An 18,915-nucleotide genomic window follows, 5' to 3' on the forward strand; every position below is an offset into this window, starting at 1 on the left:
CTTTGGGCGGTTTAAGTTGCTTTCATGGTATTTTTTCACCAAATAATTGAACTACTGAGAAGGTTTATGAGTAGCATGGCAATCTGTTTCCGATTAACCTAGGAATGGAAAATCAAATTGAAGGCTGGTTATTGTGGAGGTCGTTGCACTTAGATTATCATAGAACATATAAGTGTGCAAGCGATTTAAAGTAGAGCTAATGAAATGTTTTGTGGGTAGATTACGGATAATGAATACAAAATATAGTTGTTTTACATGAAAGCAAAATTTATTGTCAGAAACAGCCAAATAAATGGTGTAAGGAAATTGAAGGAAGATGTTGAAACTTCTCCTCTAGGAGTTTATTTTTTTCAACAGCAAAGGGAGCTATTTTTTTTCAGAGAGAAAAGCTAACAAAAGCCCTTTTATTCTATCTTCCCACATAGCGTGCACATAAACAAACAGCAAATGCTGCATAAAGTTAAATTGGTATGGAGCTTACTGAAAGATATACTCTCTCTTTACTCTTTTACTCTTTTACTTGTTTCAGTCATTTGACTGCGGCCATGCTGGAGCACCGCCTTTAGTCGAGCAAATCGACCCCGGGACTTATTCTTTGTAAGCCCAGTACTTATTCTATCGGTCTCTTTTGCCGAACTGCTAAGTGATGGGGACGTAGACACACCAGCATCAGTTGTTAAGCAATGCTAGGGGGACAAACACAGACACACAAACACACACACATATATATATATATATATACATACATATATACGACAGGCTTCTTTCAGTTTCCGTCTACCAAATCCACTCACAAGGCATTGGTCGGCCCGGGGCTATAGTAGAAGACACTTGCCCAAGATGCCACGCAGTGGGACTGAACCCGGAACCATGTGGTTGGTTAGCAAGCTACTTACCACACAGCCACTCCTGCGCCTATGTATAGCTTTCGCTAGTGGAAGCAAAACTCTTATTTAGAGGTTGATTCTTTGGGACGAATCATATGTGAGTGTTTAAAAAAGGTTAGAATGACAATGCTAAAACCTATTTGAAACAATGAACAGCAGCTGGGTAAAGAAGCATCCTTAAAGTGAAACAATGGTATCAAAGGTAAAAAAAAAAGTATCAACAATCAGATGAGAGGGAAGGGAACATCACCTTTCAAGTAACTCAGAATAGGTAAAGGTAAGCTTGCCAAAGTTTAATGCAGTTTCACGTATAGTCTTCCTAGTCAACTGAATCATCGTCGTAAGTGGACAGCAGAAATAAATAGATGAAATCCTTTCACTTTTATAAAAAGATTAAAAAGAAAATGAGGGCAAAAAGCACTCGTTTTTTCACAATGAAAAATCATTTCCTAGTAGCCAGAATTCCACGACAAAATGTATGTTTATTAAGCAAAACAGCCTGCAGTGCATGGTGCTAGGCATTAAAAGCCAATCGCGCAAACCTAGAGGGGCTCTGGGCCCCCATGAATTGATAAAAAAAATCACTCTTTTTGCCATAGCAACCACATCTTTATAGCTTGCGAATTTTAACCATTGCGGGTCTCATCCTCACCACGCATTTAGTATCCCTGCCAATTTTCAGCTCAATCCTAGCCTCAGTTTGGCTGCCATTAACCGTCAAAGCAAAATGTGCATACAATTTTCATCCCAAAACTGTTTTATAGATATAGATAACGATGATGATGATGATAATAATGGCGATGATGATGATCTTTTCTACTAAAGGCACAAGGCCTGGAAATTTAGGGGAGGGGGGTCGGTCAATTACTCAACTGGTACTTATTTTATTGACTCTGAAAGGATAAAAGGCAAAGTTGACTTTGGTGGAATTTGAACTCAGAACATAAGGACAGATGAAATGCCGCTAAGCAGTTCATCTGGAATGGTAACAATTCTGCCAGCTTGCCGTCTTTGGATTCAACTGAGTATCACAAGAAATTTTGCCCAATGTTCTTCCAGTTATGCCAATCCATCACACTAGCAGCAGCCACAACAACAACAGCAGCAGCAGCAGCAGCTGCTGCTGCTACTACTACTACTACTACTACTACTACTACAAAAAACCCGTCAAATGTTATTTAAATAGAACTATTTGTCACGATCAGCCAACCACTGTTCTGTAGCTGATTGCAATGTGTCATCTCAAGGGAAGTCTTTGCTGTTCAATTTGTGCTTCAAATATGGAAACAGATGAAAATTACAAGGGAAGAACCGTTTACTCTTCAAAGCCAGATTCACAAATGGTAGTTTCTGACACCTAAGCCAAGTGAACTGGTGCACAGTTATGAAGATGCAGAACACTGCTAAGCAATATTCCACAAATGAAATATTTTGAATATATGTCTATATCTACAGGGTGTCCGTAAAGTCATGGTGCAAACTACAAAATTACTCCATTCCTAAGCTTGAGCAATCAGAAATGATGGAGACTACAGTTCTTCAAAAAGATGGTGCACCTTATCATTTCGCTCTGCAAGTCAGGCAGTTTCTAAGTGAGAAATCCCCTAACAAATGGATTGGAAAAAGTGGACCCTTATTTTGGCCCTCATGTTCACCAGATTTGACTCCACTGGATTTCTTTTTATGGGGGCATGTGTGAAAAGTATTCTTTATTCAACCAAGCCTCGATCTTCAGAAGACTTGAAAGCAAGGATAACTGATGTGATTGAAGGTGTTACTGAAAATTAGCTAAAAAATGTTTTCTGAGAACTGCAGAATCATATTATTCTTTGTATTACTAATTATGGTGGACATGTTGAAAATTAACAAGATGAATACAAAACTTAGGTCATTCTTCTTTATTATCCTTTTTACATATTAATTCTATTGTGTATAATCATGAAGATACAAGTATTTTAAATTGCACCATGGCTTTATGGACACTCTATATAACTGCAAATTATATATATATATATATATATATGAAAGAAGGCTTGAAAATGCAATTTTAAAGATGTTTATTCACTTGACCGGTTTCACTTTTTTAGAAAAAGATTGTCAAAAGTAAAATGTAAAGCTTTGTATAAGCTTTGTTGTGTTAAGTACTGGTTGTCACAAAAGTATTAAAATACATATATACATTCTTTGATAATAATAAGAAAAACCTACAGAATTGGTCCCCAGAGCAGTGGAAGTATGTCATTTTCTCAGACAAGTCATCCTTTACTTTATTTCTGAACACCAGTCGAGTATACATGTGGAGACAGTCAAAAGAAGCATTTGATCCGGACTGCCTTCTTCCAACTGTTAAACATGGAGGAGGATCTGTGATGATCTGGGGGAGGGTGATATATCTAGGAAATCTGCCGGCCCAACGGTTTCCCTCCATGGTAGAATTAATGGGCAAGACTATTCAAGCATTTTCCCTGATCAAATTCATGCTATGGTTGCAGAACTGTTTCCGGAGGGAAACAAACTTTCAGGATGATAATGCACCAATTCACACAGCTAAAGATATTACTGAATGGCTTGAAGAACATTCTAGTGAAGACGAACATCTTATCTGGTCACCAAAGTTCCTAGATCTCAATATTATTGAACATTTATGGTGCATTTTAGAAAAACAAGTAAACAGTCAATATCCTCCACCATCTGTGCTGGTGGCACGTAAAAAGCACCATTTGTACGTGGCCGATGCAAGCGCTGCCTTGACTGGCTGCCGTGCTGGTGGCACGTAAAAAGCACCAACCGATCGTGGCCGCTGCCAGCCTACCCTGGCACCTGTGCTGGTGCCACCTAAAAAGTACCATCTGTATATGGCTGATGCCAGTACCGCCTTGACTGGCTTCCGTGCTGGTGGCACGTAAAAAGCACCAACAGATCATGGCCGCTGCCAGCCTTCCCTGGCACCTGTGCCGGTGGCATGTAAAAAGCACCATCCATATGTGGCCGATGCCAGCGCTACCTTCACTGGCTTCCGTGTCGGTGGCAAGTAAAAAGCACCAACTGATCGTGGCTGCTGCCAGCCTACCCTGGCACGTAAAAAGCATCATCCACACGTAGCCGATGCCAGTGCCGCCTTGACTGGCTTCCATGCTGGTGGCACATAAAAAGCACCAACCGATCGTGGCCGCTGCCAGCCTACCCTGGTACTTGTGCCAGTGGCACGTAAAAAGCACCATCCGTACGTGGTCGATGCCAGTGCCACCTTCACTCACAAGGCTTTGGTAACGATCATGCTCGAATGGTGTCTTAATGTGCCATCGGCACGAAGGCAATTATCTCACTCATATGGTACTCTTAGCGCTCCACTAGCAATGGATGCCAGTCACCGAGTTTGATTTTGATTTTGATTTCACTTGCCTCAACAGGTCTTCGACATAACTTAGAGGTGGTTTGGCTGCTATGTTTACCAGGCTAAGTGACCATGCAGTGATTCAAAAAAATGTTGTTATTGTTGATACCTCTGGTATTTGAGTACTCTTTTTTCCACCTTGTTTCACATTTATGTGTTTACTCCGGTATATATACATACATATATATATATATATAGATATATATACATACATACATACATACACACACACACACATATATATATATATATATATATATATATATATATATATATATGCTTACGGCCATATCACGTTGAAAGCACCGGTTCTCGTCTGATCACCGAAGTTAAGCAACGTCGAGCCTAGTCAGTACTTAGATGGGTGACCGCTTGACTATACTCGCGGAGTGGTTGGCGTTAGGAAGGGCATCCAGCTGTAGAAACTCTTCCAGATCAGACCGGAGCCTGGTGCAGCCCCTGGCTTCCCAGACCCCGGTCGAACCGTCCAACCCGTGCTAGCGCGGAAAACGGACGTTAAACGATGATGATGATGATGATGATATAAATACACACACACACACACACACATATATATATATATAAATAAATATATGTATACACATTGTGTTATATGTAAACTACATAATACGTGCGTGACTTGTCTAAGAGTCCATAAGTCAAGGAAAAAATGCACTCGAATATCAGTTAATACAGAGGGTATATTATCTGAAATGTAAAGTATTAAATATCCACCTTGGCTGATCTTAACAATCGGGTTTCAAGCAAGGAATACAATGGAGTGTTAGGTAACAATCCAAATATATAATCTCGAAACTGTTTGGAAAAGATTAGCCGTGATGGATAAATGATACTATATATTTTGGACAATAAACTATATTATAAGAAGGCAACCCAATGATAAAGTAATAATCAGGGATCAATGTTAAAAGGGATCACAAACTTTTGGAATATCTCTTTCATTTCATATCTAGCAACATAAAGAGACCGTTTTAACAGCATAGATATATAAAAACATACACAGATACACGCATACATCGGTAAGTATACACAGACATGAAAATATTCACATACATAAATATACACAAACATAAACAACAAAAAAACAACACATATATGCGTCATGAAATATCTTTCTCCTCGCTGATAAATAAAAGGAAAATATTAAATATTTATGAAGATAGCAAAAAAATAAGTTTAAGCAACAGAAAATATAACTTATCAACAAATGTTAATGAAAAAATAAATACAAAGCAAAAACAAAAAAATAAATGAAAATTGCAAACTTCTAATTAGATTTCATTTTCAAAATGCAATTAAGTTAATCTTAATTGACAGAAACAAATAACAGCTAAGTGACATTATTTATTCTGAAATCTCTCATCTATTCCAGCTTCAAACAAAATCTGTGACATTCAATGAGATTTTCCAGTCATTTGTTGTGCAGTCTATTGTTGCTGTTGTTGTTGTCGATTTTGAGGCTGTTGCTTATTTTAATAAAGACTTGATAGAATTATTGAGTCATTATTTTATTATCACTTATACATACATACATACATACATAGGCATAGGAGTGTCTGTGTGGTAAGTGGCCTGCTTACCAACCACATGGTTCTGGGTTCAGTCCCACTGCGTGGCACCTTGGGCAAGTGTCTTCTACTATAGCCTCGGGCCGACCAAAGCCTTGTGAGTGGATTTGGTAGATGGAAACTGAAAGAAGCCTGTTGTATATATGTATGTATGTGTGTGTGTGTATGTATATATATGTGTCTGTGTTTGTCCCCCCAACATCGCTTGACAACTGATGCTGGTGTGTTTACATCCCTGTAACTTAGCGGTTCGGCAAAAGAGACCGATAGAATAAGTATTAGGCTTACAAAGAATAAGTCCTGGGGTTGATTTGCTCAACTAAAGACGGTGTTCCAGCATGGCCACAGTCACATGACTGAAACAAATAAAAGAGTAATACATAACAATTAATATTTTCACTGTAGTTTGCCAGGGAGAAAATTCCTGTTTTAGCAACAAGCATGAAAATATTAACAATCAACTCAGAGCACACTCTGGAGAGTGATGAATGCATTTCTAGTGCTTGGCTATAATCAGCATCAAGTATCACAAGGGAGACAACCCTGAGATAACTTTGGAAGTCATAGCTTACGCTTTACTCTTTACTCTCTTTTACTTGTTTCAGTCATTTGACTGCGGCCATGCTGGAGCACCACCTTTAGTCAAGCAAATTGACACCAGGACTTATTCTTTGTAAGCCTAGTACTTATTCTATCGGTCGCTTTTGCCGAACTGCTAAGTTACGGGGACGTAAACACACCAACATTGGTTGTCAAGCGATGTTAGGGGGACAAACACACATATATATACATATACATATATACGACGGGCTTCTTTTCAGTTTCCGTCTACCAAATTCACTCACAATGCTTTGGTCAGCCCAAGGCTATAGTAGAAGACACTTGCCCAAGGTGCCACACAGTGGGACTGAACCTAGAACTATGTGGTTGGTAAGCAAGCTACTTACCACACAGCCACTCCTAGAAAATCAGTAGAAACATTCTGTTGACTACATGTGACACCACCAGGCTAGAATGAAGTGTGTAGGAGGCACACAAAAGCAGTGTTGTAAAATCTGCAGTGAGCATGCTTGTTTTCCTCTGATAGATACTGTAGGAAAGAGGAGGAGGCAGAGGAAGTAGAGAGAGGAGGAGGAAGAAGTGGTAAAAGAAAGAAATCTGTTAGACTTACCTGTTGATTTATGACTTCAACTTGATGGTTCTTCAAATGGGATTTCAGCCATTCAGTTGCTCGAGACGATGGGTCCACGAGAAAGGCAGGTAGAGAGGTCTGCAGTGAATAAACCACAATGGAGTAGAACTTATAAACTTAAATCTTACAAACAATAACTCTGAGCACCTTTTCAAACTCCACCTGTCTAACACACATGGACATGTTTACAAAGTTAGAAAACAGCAGAGCTCCCATGACTTTCAGAAACATTTTTTTCAGGCTAAGAGTTACTGAAGTATGGAACAAACTGCCGGCATCAGTTGTTAGTTGTCGGAGCACTGCATCCTTCAAAACTTCCATGCTTCCTGAGATTCGCCAACACTACACCTGATTTTCTCCCCTCCATACACATGCAAGCATGTATCTGACTCATACACTGTTCACTTCCCAGACATTTGTACATTACTGCATATGCTTTATACGCACTTTTGACAAGTTGTGGTGCACCTGAGCACTGTATACAATAATTTCATTATTATTATTATTATTGCCGGTGACACGTAAAAGTACCATCCGTTCGTGGCCGTTTGCCAGCTCTGTCTGGCCCCCGTATCGGTGGCACGTAAAAGCACCATCCGTTCGTGACTGTTGCCAGCATTGCCTGGCCCCGTGCCGGTGACACGTAAAAGCACCATCCGTTCGTGGCCGTTTGCCTGCTCTGTCTGGCACCTGTGCGGGTGGCACGTAAAAAGCACCCACTACACTCACGGAGTGGTTGGCGTTAGGAAGGGCATCCAGCCGTAGAAACACTGCCAGATCTGACTGGGCCTGACGAAGCCTTCCAGCTTCACAGACCCCAGTTGAACCGTCCAACCCATGCTAGCATGGAAAGCGGACGCTAAATGATGATGATGATGATGATGATTATTATTATTATTAAATGACTAAGAGAGAGGTGAAGAACAGCATGGAGGACAGTAATAAATATGATACTTGACTCTTTCCACCTTCCCAAAATACTGTGTCCTTTGTTATTAACCATTTAGCATTTAAACTAGCCATATCTGGCCCACACTTTTCTATCTGTTCTATGTTAAAACTGACCACATCTGGACTCTCACACCTACCTAACAATGTCATTGTAACAATATGTAATTACATCGTTGAAATGTCAGTTACAAAATATTAAAAAAATAAATAAATGCGCCCTTTTAAAGCCTAGCCAGGCTCATAGGCCCGGTTTCTCGGTTTCTATGGTGGATGAGTTCCCCAGCTGGATGGGATGCCAGTCCATCGCAGCATTACTCATTTTTGCCAGCTGAGTGGACTGGAGCAACGTGAAATGAAGTGTTTTGCTCAAGAACACAACGCGTCATCAGGTCCAGGAATCGAAATCACAATCTTATGATCATGATACTGACACCCTAACCACTAAGCCACATGCCTCCACCAGTTACAAGATAATGCATGATTAATTGAAAACAATGTGGATAAATAAGCATTACATTTGATAAAGTAATTTGAATGCTAAAGGGTTAAATAAACATTTTGATAATTTAATCTCTCAGTGTGTATCTCTTTTACTCTTTTACTTGTTTCTCTCATTTAACTGTGGCCATGCTGGAGCACCGCCTTTAGTCAAGCAAATCGACCCCAGAACTTATTCTTTGTAAGCCTAGTACTTATTCTATCGGTCTCTTTTGCCGAACCGCTAAGTTACAAGGGCGTAAACACACCAGCATTGGTTGTCAAGTGATGTTGTGGGGACAAACACAGACACACAAACATATACATACGTATATATACATATATACGATGGGCTTCTTTCAGTTTCCCTCTACCAAATCCACTCATAAGGCTTTGGTCGGCCCAAGGCTATAGTAGAAGACACTTGCCCGAAGTGACACGCAGTGGGACTGAACCTGGACCGATGTGGTTAGTAAGCAAGCTACTTACCACACAGCTACTCCTGCACCTGCACACTCACAATAACAATAATCATCATCATCATCAACATTATTTAACATCCATGTTCAATGGAGATATGAGTTGGACAGTCTGATAGGATCTATCAGGACTAAAAACTAAAGACTGCATTACACTCCATTGTAAACATATATGACACTTTATCAGTCTTTATGTTCCGAGTTCAAATTTTTTCAAGGTTAATAATGAGCATGAGGATGTCTACAGTAGTTTGCAAGCAAATAATTAAGTTGTCTCCCCTTGAATTTCCTGATGATGAGTATGAGCAACTACATAGTGATATAGTGGTTCACAAGGCGGCGAGCTAGCAGAAACGTTAGCACACTGGGTGAAATGCGTAGCCATATTCCTCTGCCGTTACGTTCTGAGTTCAAATTCCGCCGAGGTTGAATTTGCCTTTCATCCTTTCGGGGTCGATAAATTAAGTAGTTACGCACTGGGGTTGATATAATCAACTTAATCCGTTTGTCTGTCCTTGTTTGTCCTCTCTGTGTTTAGCCCCTAGTGGGCAGTAAAGAAATAGATATAGTGGTTCACAAGGAAATAACTGGATTACGTACTGAGAATATCACATTATGAAAACAAAACAATAAAGCTAACTGCAAAGCAGAGAGTAAGAATATTGTGGGGTATCAGACCTTGAGAATCATGAGGGCATTCTCCATGGTGAGATCATCGGAGGGTAAACCTTCTGACTTCCACTGTAACTGTTCACTTTCAGTGCTGAGGAATCGACGGAGAGAAAATTGTTGGAGTCCAACCATATCCAGCCATTCTTTCAGCATCTTTTGTCGAATGTCCTCTGGTGTACTGGGAAGGTAGGTGATGCATGCTGCTGAAAGGAGGGCATGTTTTGGTAGCTCTTTAGATTCGGTCTTCAGTTCTGAAATCTGGAAAATTAATAAATAATTATATATATATATATATGAATACATATACAATTATTCATAATTGTAGTATCCTGCGCCGATGAGAAAAGAAGTTTGGGTAAGGTAGAATTTTCTAATTCTTATGCTTTCCTAAAACTTGATTTCGAAACGTACGTCCGTAGGTAACTTAAAATTGTATGATAGATTGCCGTCATTTCATTCTTTCTTTCTTACCTGTCTGTGTTTGCCTTTCAAGTGCTGTGTTTTTACTGAGATCCCCCTTTTAGTAGAAGGAATAGCTATATCGCTTTGACTGCTATTTCTAAATTCGGTGTGTTGGTGAGGCAATTCGTTGCTAAACCCTTAATTACTTAGTATTACTTAAATTTTCCTCGAATGGGGCTTTTACATGCCAAAATCTACTTGGTGTAATTGATAATTATTCCAAATTAATTAATTTCACCCTTTATTGTTACTAATCACATAAAAACACCAACCGAAGACCCGGCAAGACTAGTCAGGCCATAACCCGTGGCCCCTACTTGGGACGTAGTCAGTCCCCTGTGCATACCTTCCTTCCTTCCTGTGACACTTGTGAAGACCTGTGAAGACCTGTTGAGGCAAGTGAAAATCAAATCAAATCAAATCAAAATGGATGAACATCAATGGAATTTGTATCTTTGTGGTACCAGTGCCGGTGGCACACAAGAAAACCATCCGAACGTGGCCGTAGCCAGTACCGCATCGACTGGCCTCCGTGCTGTGGGCACGTAACAAACACCATCCGATCGTGGCCGTTCGCCAGCCTCATCTGGCACCTGTGTCGGTGGCACATAAAAACACCATCCGAAGACCCGGCAAGACTAGTCAGGCCATAACCGTGGCCCCTACCTGGGACGTAGTCAGTCCACCTGTGCATACCTTCCTTCTTGTGACACTTGTGAAGACCTGTTGAGGCAAGTGAAAATCAAATCAAAACAAATCAAAATAGATGAACATCAATGGAATTTGTATCTTTGTGGTACCAGTGCCGGTGGCACACAAGAAAATCATCCGAACGTGGCCGTAGCCAGTACCGCATACACTGGCCTCCGTGCTTTGGGGACGTAACAAACACCATCCGATCGTGGCCGTCCGCCAGCCTCATCTGGCACCTGTGTCGGTGGCACATAAAAACACCATCCGAGCGTGGCCGTCTGCCAGCCTCGTCTGGCACCTGTGTCGGTGGCACATAAAAACACCATCCGAGCGTGGCCGTTCGCCAGCCTCGTCTGGCACCTGTGTCGGTGGCACATAAAATCACCCACTACACTCTCGGAGTGGTTGGCGTTAGGAAGGGCATCCAGCTGTAGAAACACTGCCAGATCTGACTGGCCTGGTGCAGCCTTCGGGCTCCCCAGACCCCAGTTGAACCGTCCAACCCATGCTAGCATGGAAAACGGACGCTAAATGATGATGATGATGATGATGATGAATACATATATATATATGAATACATATATATATATATATCACGTCACGTGATCACGTGACCGACCAGACCATCAGATGTTGCTACACATCACTGGTCACAATGCGTTTGCATTGTTTTAGCCTTCGAATGATGCCACCCTGCTGGCTAAGCGAGCAGGCCAACAGAAGAAAGAGTGAGAGAAACAGTGGGGGAAGAGGACAGCAGGGATCACCACCAAATACCGGAGCCTTATGGAACTTTTCGGTGTTTTCGCTCAATAAACACTCACAACGCCCGGTCTGGGAATCGAAACCGCGATCCTACGACCGCGAGTCTGCTGCCCTAACCACTGGGCCATTGCACCTCCACACATACATATATATATATATATATATATATATACACACACACACACACAAATCAGAATGACATATAAAAAGCATTGGTGTGGGTGTTGGTGCAATGTAAAAAGCACCTAGTACACTCTGTAGAGTGGTTGGCATTAGGAAGGGCATCCAGCAATAGAAACCTACCCAAAATAGACTATGGAACCTGACCTTGCCAGTTCCTGTCAATCATCCAACCCATGCCAACATGGAAAACAGACATTAACTGATGATAATATACACATATATTACACACATGCACACATTTGCACACTCACCACCACCACTACCACTACCACCACCACTGCCGCTGCCACCACCACCACCACCACCATCATGCACACATTTGCACACTCACCACCACCACTACCACTACCACCACCACTGCCGCTGCCACCACCACCACCACCATCATGCACACATTTGCACACTCACCACCACCACCACCATCATGCACACATTTGCACAATCACTGCCACTGCCACCGCCACCACCATCATCAATATTATTAAACATCCATGTTCAATGGTGATATGAGTTGGACAGTCTGAGAGGATCCATCAGGACTGAAGACTGCATTACACTCCAGTGTCTACTTTGGAATGTTTTCTGTGATTTGATACCCTTTTTTAACACCAACCATATTACAACATGTACTGGGTGCTTTTTTTATGTAGCACCAACACTAGTGAGGTCACCATGCAGATTGCAAGACTAAAATCTCTTTTGATTGAGTGAAGCTACAACAGAAAAAGGTGGCCTTATGCTAGGAGATGAGGGGTTTAGAGCATGAAAGAAGAGGCCAGAACAGAACAAGTTTCATGTGAAAGAGGAGCTAATAGCTACTCATATTATAGAAGAAAGGGTGGGAATGACCATGACGGAGCTGCATAAAAAAAAAACCCAGTGAATTAAGGCAATTCCTCAATTCACTGTACAGTTTCTGTCTTCCAAATTTCACTCACAAGGCATTGGTCAACATGAGGTCAAAGGTGACATGCAGTTGGATCAAATCCCAAACTACATCATCATCATTTCATATCCATGTTCCATACTGGCATGGGCTGGATGGTTTGACAGGAGCTGATGAGCAAGAGGACTACACCAAGCTCCAATTTCTGCTTTAGCATGGTTTGTATGGCTGGATATCTTTCCTGATGCTAACCACTTCACAGAGTGTACTGGGTGCTTTTTATGTAGCACCAGCACTAGTGATGCCACAAAGTAATTCACAAGACAAAAATCTCCCTCAACTGGGTTGGGGAGTAGGGTGGAGGAAATTGGCTTTATACCTAATGATGAAAGGCTAAAAGTATGATAGCTGGACGGGAACAGGTATCTTGTTGAGGGGAGATACATGGTTACTCCAGTTGGAAAAGAAGGAAGATGGGGGTCAAGATATGTTAGGGCATATGTATGTGAAATAAAATTCTTCACCCCACTCAATCATCTAAGGAATACAGAATAAAATCTAAAGAGCTGAAATAACCCAGCCATTGACAGAATTGATAACAATACAATAAGCTATAAACATGCTGACATCTTACTTATTTGCACCCTCAAATATATGAGGGGGTACTAAAAAGTTCCTGGCTTTAAAGGTATTGCAAAAGGCCTGGTTTGAGGCCCAACCTTCCAAGTTTTTTTACAGGGTTTAGAAAAACTGAAGGATCACTGCAATACGTGTAAATCTGAGAGGGGGATACATTGAATAAAACCATAATTAACTAATCCTCCTATGTTTTCTTTTACCTAAAGCCAGGAACTTTTCAGCACCTCCTTGTATGCAGGTGAAGCAAAATTCTTAAGCCCACTCAATCATCTGAAGAATTCAGAATAAAATCTTAAGAGTAGAAATAACCCAGCCATTGACAGAATTGATTACAATACAATAAGCTATAAACATGCTGACATCGTACTTACTTGTTCACTCCAAAATACGAGGCAGTGGGGCTGAAAAGTTCCTGGCTTTAAGGATATTGTGAAAGGCCTCATCATCATCATTGTTCGACCGTGGTCGAGACAATGGAATTTACTATGTTATGCCAAACTTCATGGTCCATCATAGCATTATGGAGGTCCTGTTGCTCAACGCCTGTATCCCTGGAGATTACATCAGGGTAGGAAAGTGTGCACCCTCTGGTATCATGAGCAGATGGCTTCCAGAGGAGAAGAGTAGAAATAACCTCGTTTTCAGCTCTACAACAATGTCCAGCAAACTGGACCCTTCTACCTTTGACAAGAGATGATACAGGTGGTAATTTCCCATATATTTGTACTTTGGTTGGATGACGCTTCCACGAGAGATTTTGAGCTCTCATAAGGAGGTGAGTGTAAGTTCCATCCAACCGCCTCTCAAGCTTCTTTGATAACGTCCAGGTTTCTGAGCCATATAGTAGAATTGGTTTGACTGTGACTTTGAAGATTTTAAGTTTGAAATCTCTACTTAGATTTGATGACCGGATCTTATGCATATCATTACAGGCCTAGCTGGGGGCTCAACTTTCCAAGTTCTTTTACAGAGCTTAGAAAAACTGAAGGACCGCTGCAATAAGTGTGAATCTGAGAGGGGAATATGTTGAATAAAATCATAATTAATTGATTCTCCTGTATTTTCTTTTACTCAAAGCCAGGAACTTTTCAGAACCCTTTTGTATGAGAAAACTTGTAGGTGAAACAAAATTCTTAAAATTACTTGTAGGTGATTCAAAAATTACTTGTAGGTGAAACGAAATTCTTAAACCCACTCAGTCATCTGAGGAATCCAGAATTAAATCTAATGAGATAAGTTTTAACTTAGCCATTGACAGAATCAGCATCAGTTACAACATAACAAGCTATAAACATGTTGAGATCTTACTTACTTGCTCATTCCAACGTTGATGTTCACCTTCCAGTTTTGTAACCAGAGTTTCAGCTGCCTGTATCGTTTCATTCTCCTTTTCTAGTTTGTGTTTCAGCTCCAGAGCTTCCCTTGTCAGGAGCTCAAAGTTCCCTTTTAGTTCGGCCACTTTGCTGTCCACACTGTCCAGTTTGCTGCTCAACTGAACTATACTGTCTTCAACATCATCCAGATTCCTGTCAGACACAATCAGACAAAGAAAACAAAAGGAAAGTGTGGGTGGTGTCAGTGGTGGTGCTGGAGGCATGAATAATACTGGCTTCAAATTTTGGCACAAGGCCAGCAAGTTCAGAAGGATGGGGTAAGTCAATAACATTGACCCCTGTACACGACTGGTATGTACTTTATCAACCTTGAAAGGGCGAAAAGCAAAGTCGACCTCAGCAGGATTTGAACTCAGCATATGGAGACAGATGAAATGTGACTAAGCATTTTTGCCTGGTGTGCTAACAATTCTGCCAGCTTACTGCCTTATAAATCATCATCATCATCATCATGTGACCGACTAGACCATCAGATGTTGTTACACATCGCTGGTCACAATGCGTTCGCATTGTTTTAGCCTTCGAATGACGCCACCCCGCTGGCTAAGCGAGCAAGCCAACAGAAGAAAGAGTGGTGAAAGAGTACAGCAGGGATCACCACCCCCTGCCGGAGCCTCATGGAGCTTTTAGGTGTTTTCGCTCAATAAACACACACAACGCCTGGTCCGGGAATCGAAACCGCGAGTCCGCTGCCCTAACCACTGGGCCATTGCGCCTCCACACCTTATAAATACATGAATGAATGAATAAATTCCAATATTTTAAATCCGGGTTTGTCCCTGTTAACGGGGGTGGCTGGATCTACCATACTCTTACAGCAACTGCTCTCACACCATCTCACCTTGTTTGGAGTGTCCTCCCTCCTCAAGCCAACCCTTCCAATCTCCTCCTCCCCCTGTCCCCTCCACGTTTTCTTTGGTTGACCTTATAATTAAATATTGGTTTAAAATTTTGGCACAAGGCTAGCAAGTTCAGGGGATGGGATAAGTCAATAACATCAACCCCAGTGCTCAGTTAGTACTTATTTTATTGACTCCTGAAAGGATAAAAGGCAAAGTCGACTTTGGTGGAATTTGAACTCTGAACATAAGCGTTTCAGCTGGTGTGCTTAACAATTCTACCAGCTTACTACCTTGGACATATGCTTAACATTAACCCCTTTAGTATGCACATTATTCTGTCAAATGTAACGCTTATTTATTCACTTTGTCTTGAATTAATCATGCATTATCTTGTAGCTTTGAGATTTTGATGAGGTAAATATTTATTTTTAGAATGATATTGTAGAGTTGGTGTGAGAAGCCAGATCTGGACATTGTGATTATAAAACATGTAGAATATTTTGGCTGGATAGGATCAGTTTAAATGCTAAAGGGTTAAAAATTTCAGGATATATTTCTAAGATAGTCTGGTTTGATGGGGATGAGATGTTTCAACTCGGCTGTTTTGGCACAACCTTTTTGGTACAGCTATTTTGGTACAACTTATTTGATATCTTTAAATCAACACTGACTTATTTGACAACAGACATTTCAAAGCTTCTCTCTGGCAGAATCATAAACCATACATTTTAATTCTTCTTTCTGGCAGAATCATAAACCATACATTTTAATTCTTCTCTCTGGCAGGGTTATTAGCACTTCAGGAGAATGCTTAGCAAAATTTCTTCAAGTTCTCTACATTCTGTGTTCAAATTCCAGCTAAGTAGACTTTGCTGTCCATTCTTTTGGGGCTGATAAAATAACCCCAGTCAAGTACTGGGGTTGATGTAATCAACAGGTTCCCTTGCTCTTAAAAAAATTGCTCACCTTGTGCTAAAATTGGAAAGAATTTTAATGTTTCACTTGTCTTCTCTCCCCACCTCTGTCTGTGTGTTTATGTGTGTGAGCATCTCATTATGTTAACATGTATGCGTGATGTCTCTTATTTCTTATTTCTTTATTGCTCACAAGGGGCTAAACATAGAGGGAACAGACAAGGACAGACAAAGGGATTAAATCGATTACATCGACCCCCCAGTGCTTAACTGGTACTTAATTTATCGACCCCAAAAGGATGAAAGGCAAAGTCGACCTCGGCGGAATTTGAACTCAGAATGTAATGGTAGACGAAATACCGCTAAGCATTCCGCCCGGCGTGCTAACAATACTGCCAGCTTGCCGCCTTTTTGTAAACGTGTACATTTCTGCACATACTTGCATTTCTGTGTGTGCATGTGTGTATTTCTCTGTGTGTGTGTGTCTTTTTGTGCATGCATGCATTTCTCTGAGTTTGCTTTCTTTTATTCTTTTACTTATCTGCCATTTGACTGCGGCCATGCTAGAGCACTACCTGAAAGGGTTTTTTAGACGAAGGAATCAATTCCAGGACTTATTCTGTGGTCTCTTTTGATGAACTGCTAAGTTACAGGGATGTAAACACATCAACATCAATTGTCAAGTGATGGTGGGGGAGACAAACTCAGACACAGAGGCACACACACACACACATACACGCATAAATATATACATACATACATATACACATACATACATGGAATTGACAGAAAAACAAAAGACAAAGACATGTGTATAACAACAAACAGGTGTATTAGTTTAATGCTTGGGAAAGTAAGAAAGTCTTTTACGTTTTGAGCCTACACTCGTCAATAGAAAGGAACGCAAGAAAATAAACAGAAAGTGAATAAAAAAAGCTTTAGGTCAATCATGGCATACATACATACATAAATAAAGACATACATCATCATCGTCGTCATCGTCGTTTAACGTCCGTTCTCCATGCTAGCATGGGTTGGACGGTTCGACCGGGGTTCTGGGAAGCCAGAAGGCTGCACCAGGCTCCAGTCTAATTTGGCAATGTTTCTACAGCTGGATGCCCTTCCTAACGCCAACCACTCCGTGAGTGTAGTGGGTGCTTTTTACGTGCCACCTGCACAGAGTGGGTGCTTTTTACGTGCCACCTGCACATACATATATATATAATATATATACATACACACACACATACATACACATATATATACACACATACATATATATATACATATATACACACACATATGCACATACATATATACACATATATATATATATACACATACACATATACATGTATATATATATATATTATATATATATATGGTGCGTAAAAGCACCATCCGTTCATGGCCGTTTGCCAGCTCTGTCTGGCACCTGTGCGGGTGGCACGTAAAAAGCACCCACTACACTCACGGAGTGGTTGGCGTTAGGAAGGGCATCCAGCCGTAGAAACACTGCCAGATCTGACTGGGCCTGATGAAGCCTTCCAGCGTCGCAGACCCCAGTTGAACCGTCCAACCCATGCTAGCATGGAAAGCGGACGCTAAATGATGATGATGATGATGATGATGATATATATATATATACACATGCATCATCATCATCATCATCATCGTTTAACATCTGCTTTCCATGCTAGCATGGGTTGCATACATATACATACACATACACACATGTACATACATACATACATATGTATGTGTATATATGATGGGCTTCTTTCAGTTTTTCCAGTTTTTACCAAATCCAGTCACAAGGCTTTGGTCAGCCTGAGGCTATAGTAGAAGACACTTGCCCAAGATGCCATGCAGTGGGACTGAACCTGGAACCATGTGGTTGGAAAGCAAACTTCTTATCACACAGCATGCATGCATCTCTATGTATCTGTGAGTGTATTTGCCTCCTGTGTAAAAACATACAGTCACCAAAACAGGTTGACTGTTGCCTAACCATCTCATTCCATGGTTTGAAAAGGATTTGACTGCTATTTCTTGCATATCGAGCAACCATGTAGAAGCACTGATGTTGGCTTATTTCACATGAGAATGTACTTGTGTATGGAATACATTTACTATGCTGATTGGAACGGTAGAGCCAGGAATATTTCAAGCAGTTGGCACAACATTTTCAAAAGATTTATGCAATTGGTCAGTAACGTTATCAAACCAAGCAGTAACTGCATTTATAACAATTTCTAGTAATCTCTATGACCGGTGGTGTTAAGAGCTCTTCAACTGACCACTACTGAAGGTGAATTTAATTAACGTTCAGAAGTAGAGATAATGCAGGAACTTTCACACTGCCGTGCATACAATTATCGGATGAAGAAATGTCTTTTATACAAGCGCCTAGGAACTTGAAGTTGTTGAATGGACATCAAGCACACAAACGTAAATGAAAGCAAAGTCAAAATTACCCAGGAATGAGATTGAACG

At 40.9% G+C, this 18,915-nt stretch overlaps 1 protein-coding gene and 1 pseudogene across 2 annotated transcripts in view; one reads left to right on the top strand and one right to left on the bottom strand.

The window, feature by feature from the left end:
- LOC115221696 (cytoplasmic dynein 2 heavy chain 1-like) overlaps positions 1-18,915 on the bottom strand; it is a 398,382-nt gene that overhangs the window by 63,934 nt on the left and 315,533 nt on the right. For both annotated transcript variants that reach the window (XM_036510740.1, XM_029791902.2), the window contains exons 55-57: positions 14,582-14,795; positions 9,648-9,899; positions 7,042-7,140 (exon numbers count right to left, since the gene is read on the bottom strand). In XM_036510740.1, the coding sequence (XP_036366633.1) occupies positions 7,042-7,140; positions 9,648-9,899; positions 14,582-14,795 (565 nt within the window). The remainder of the gene's footprint in view (positions 1-7,041; positions 7,141-9,647; positions 9,900-14,581; positions 14,796-18,915) is intronic.
- Positions 4,560-4,680, top strand: LOC115221860 (annotated as a pseudogene).

Source organism: Octopus sinensis, linkage group LG18 (genome assembly GCF_006345805.1).
Source record: "Octopus sinensis linkage group LG18, ASM634580v1, whole genome shotgun sequence".
Classification (NCBI taxonomy): domain Eukaryota; kingdom Metazoa; phylum Mollusca; class Cephalopoda; order Octopoda; family Octopodidae; genus Octopus; species Octopus sinensis.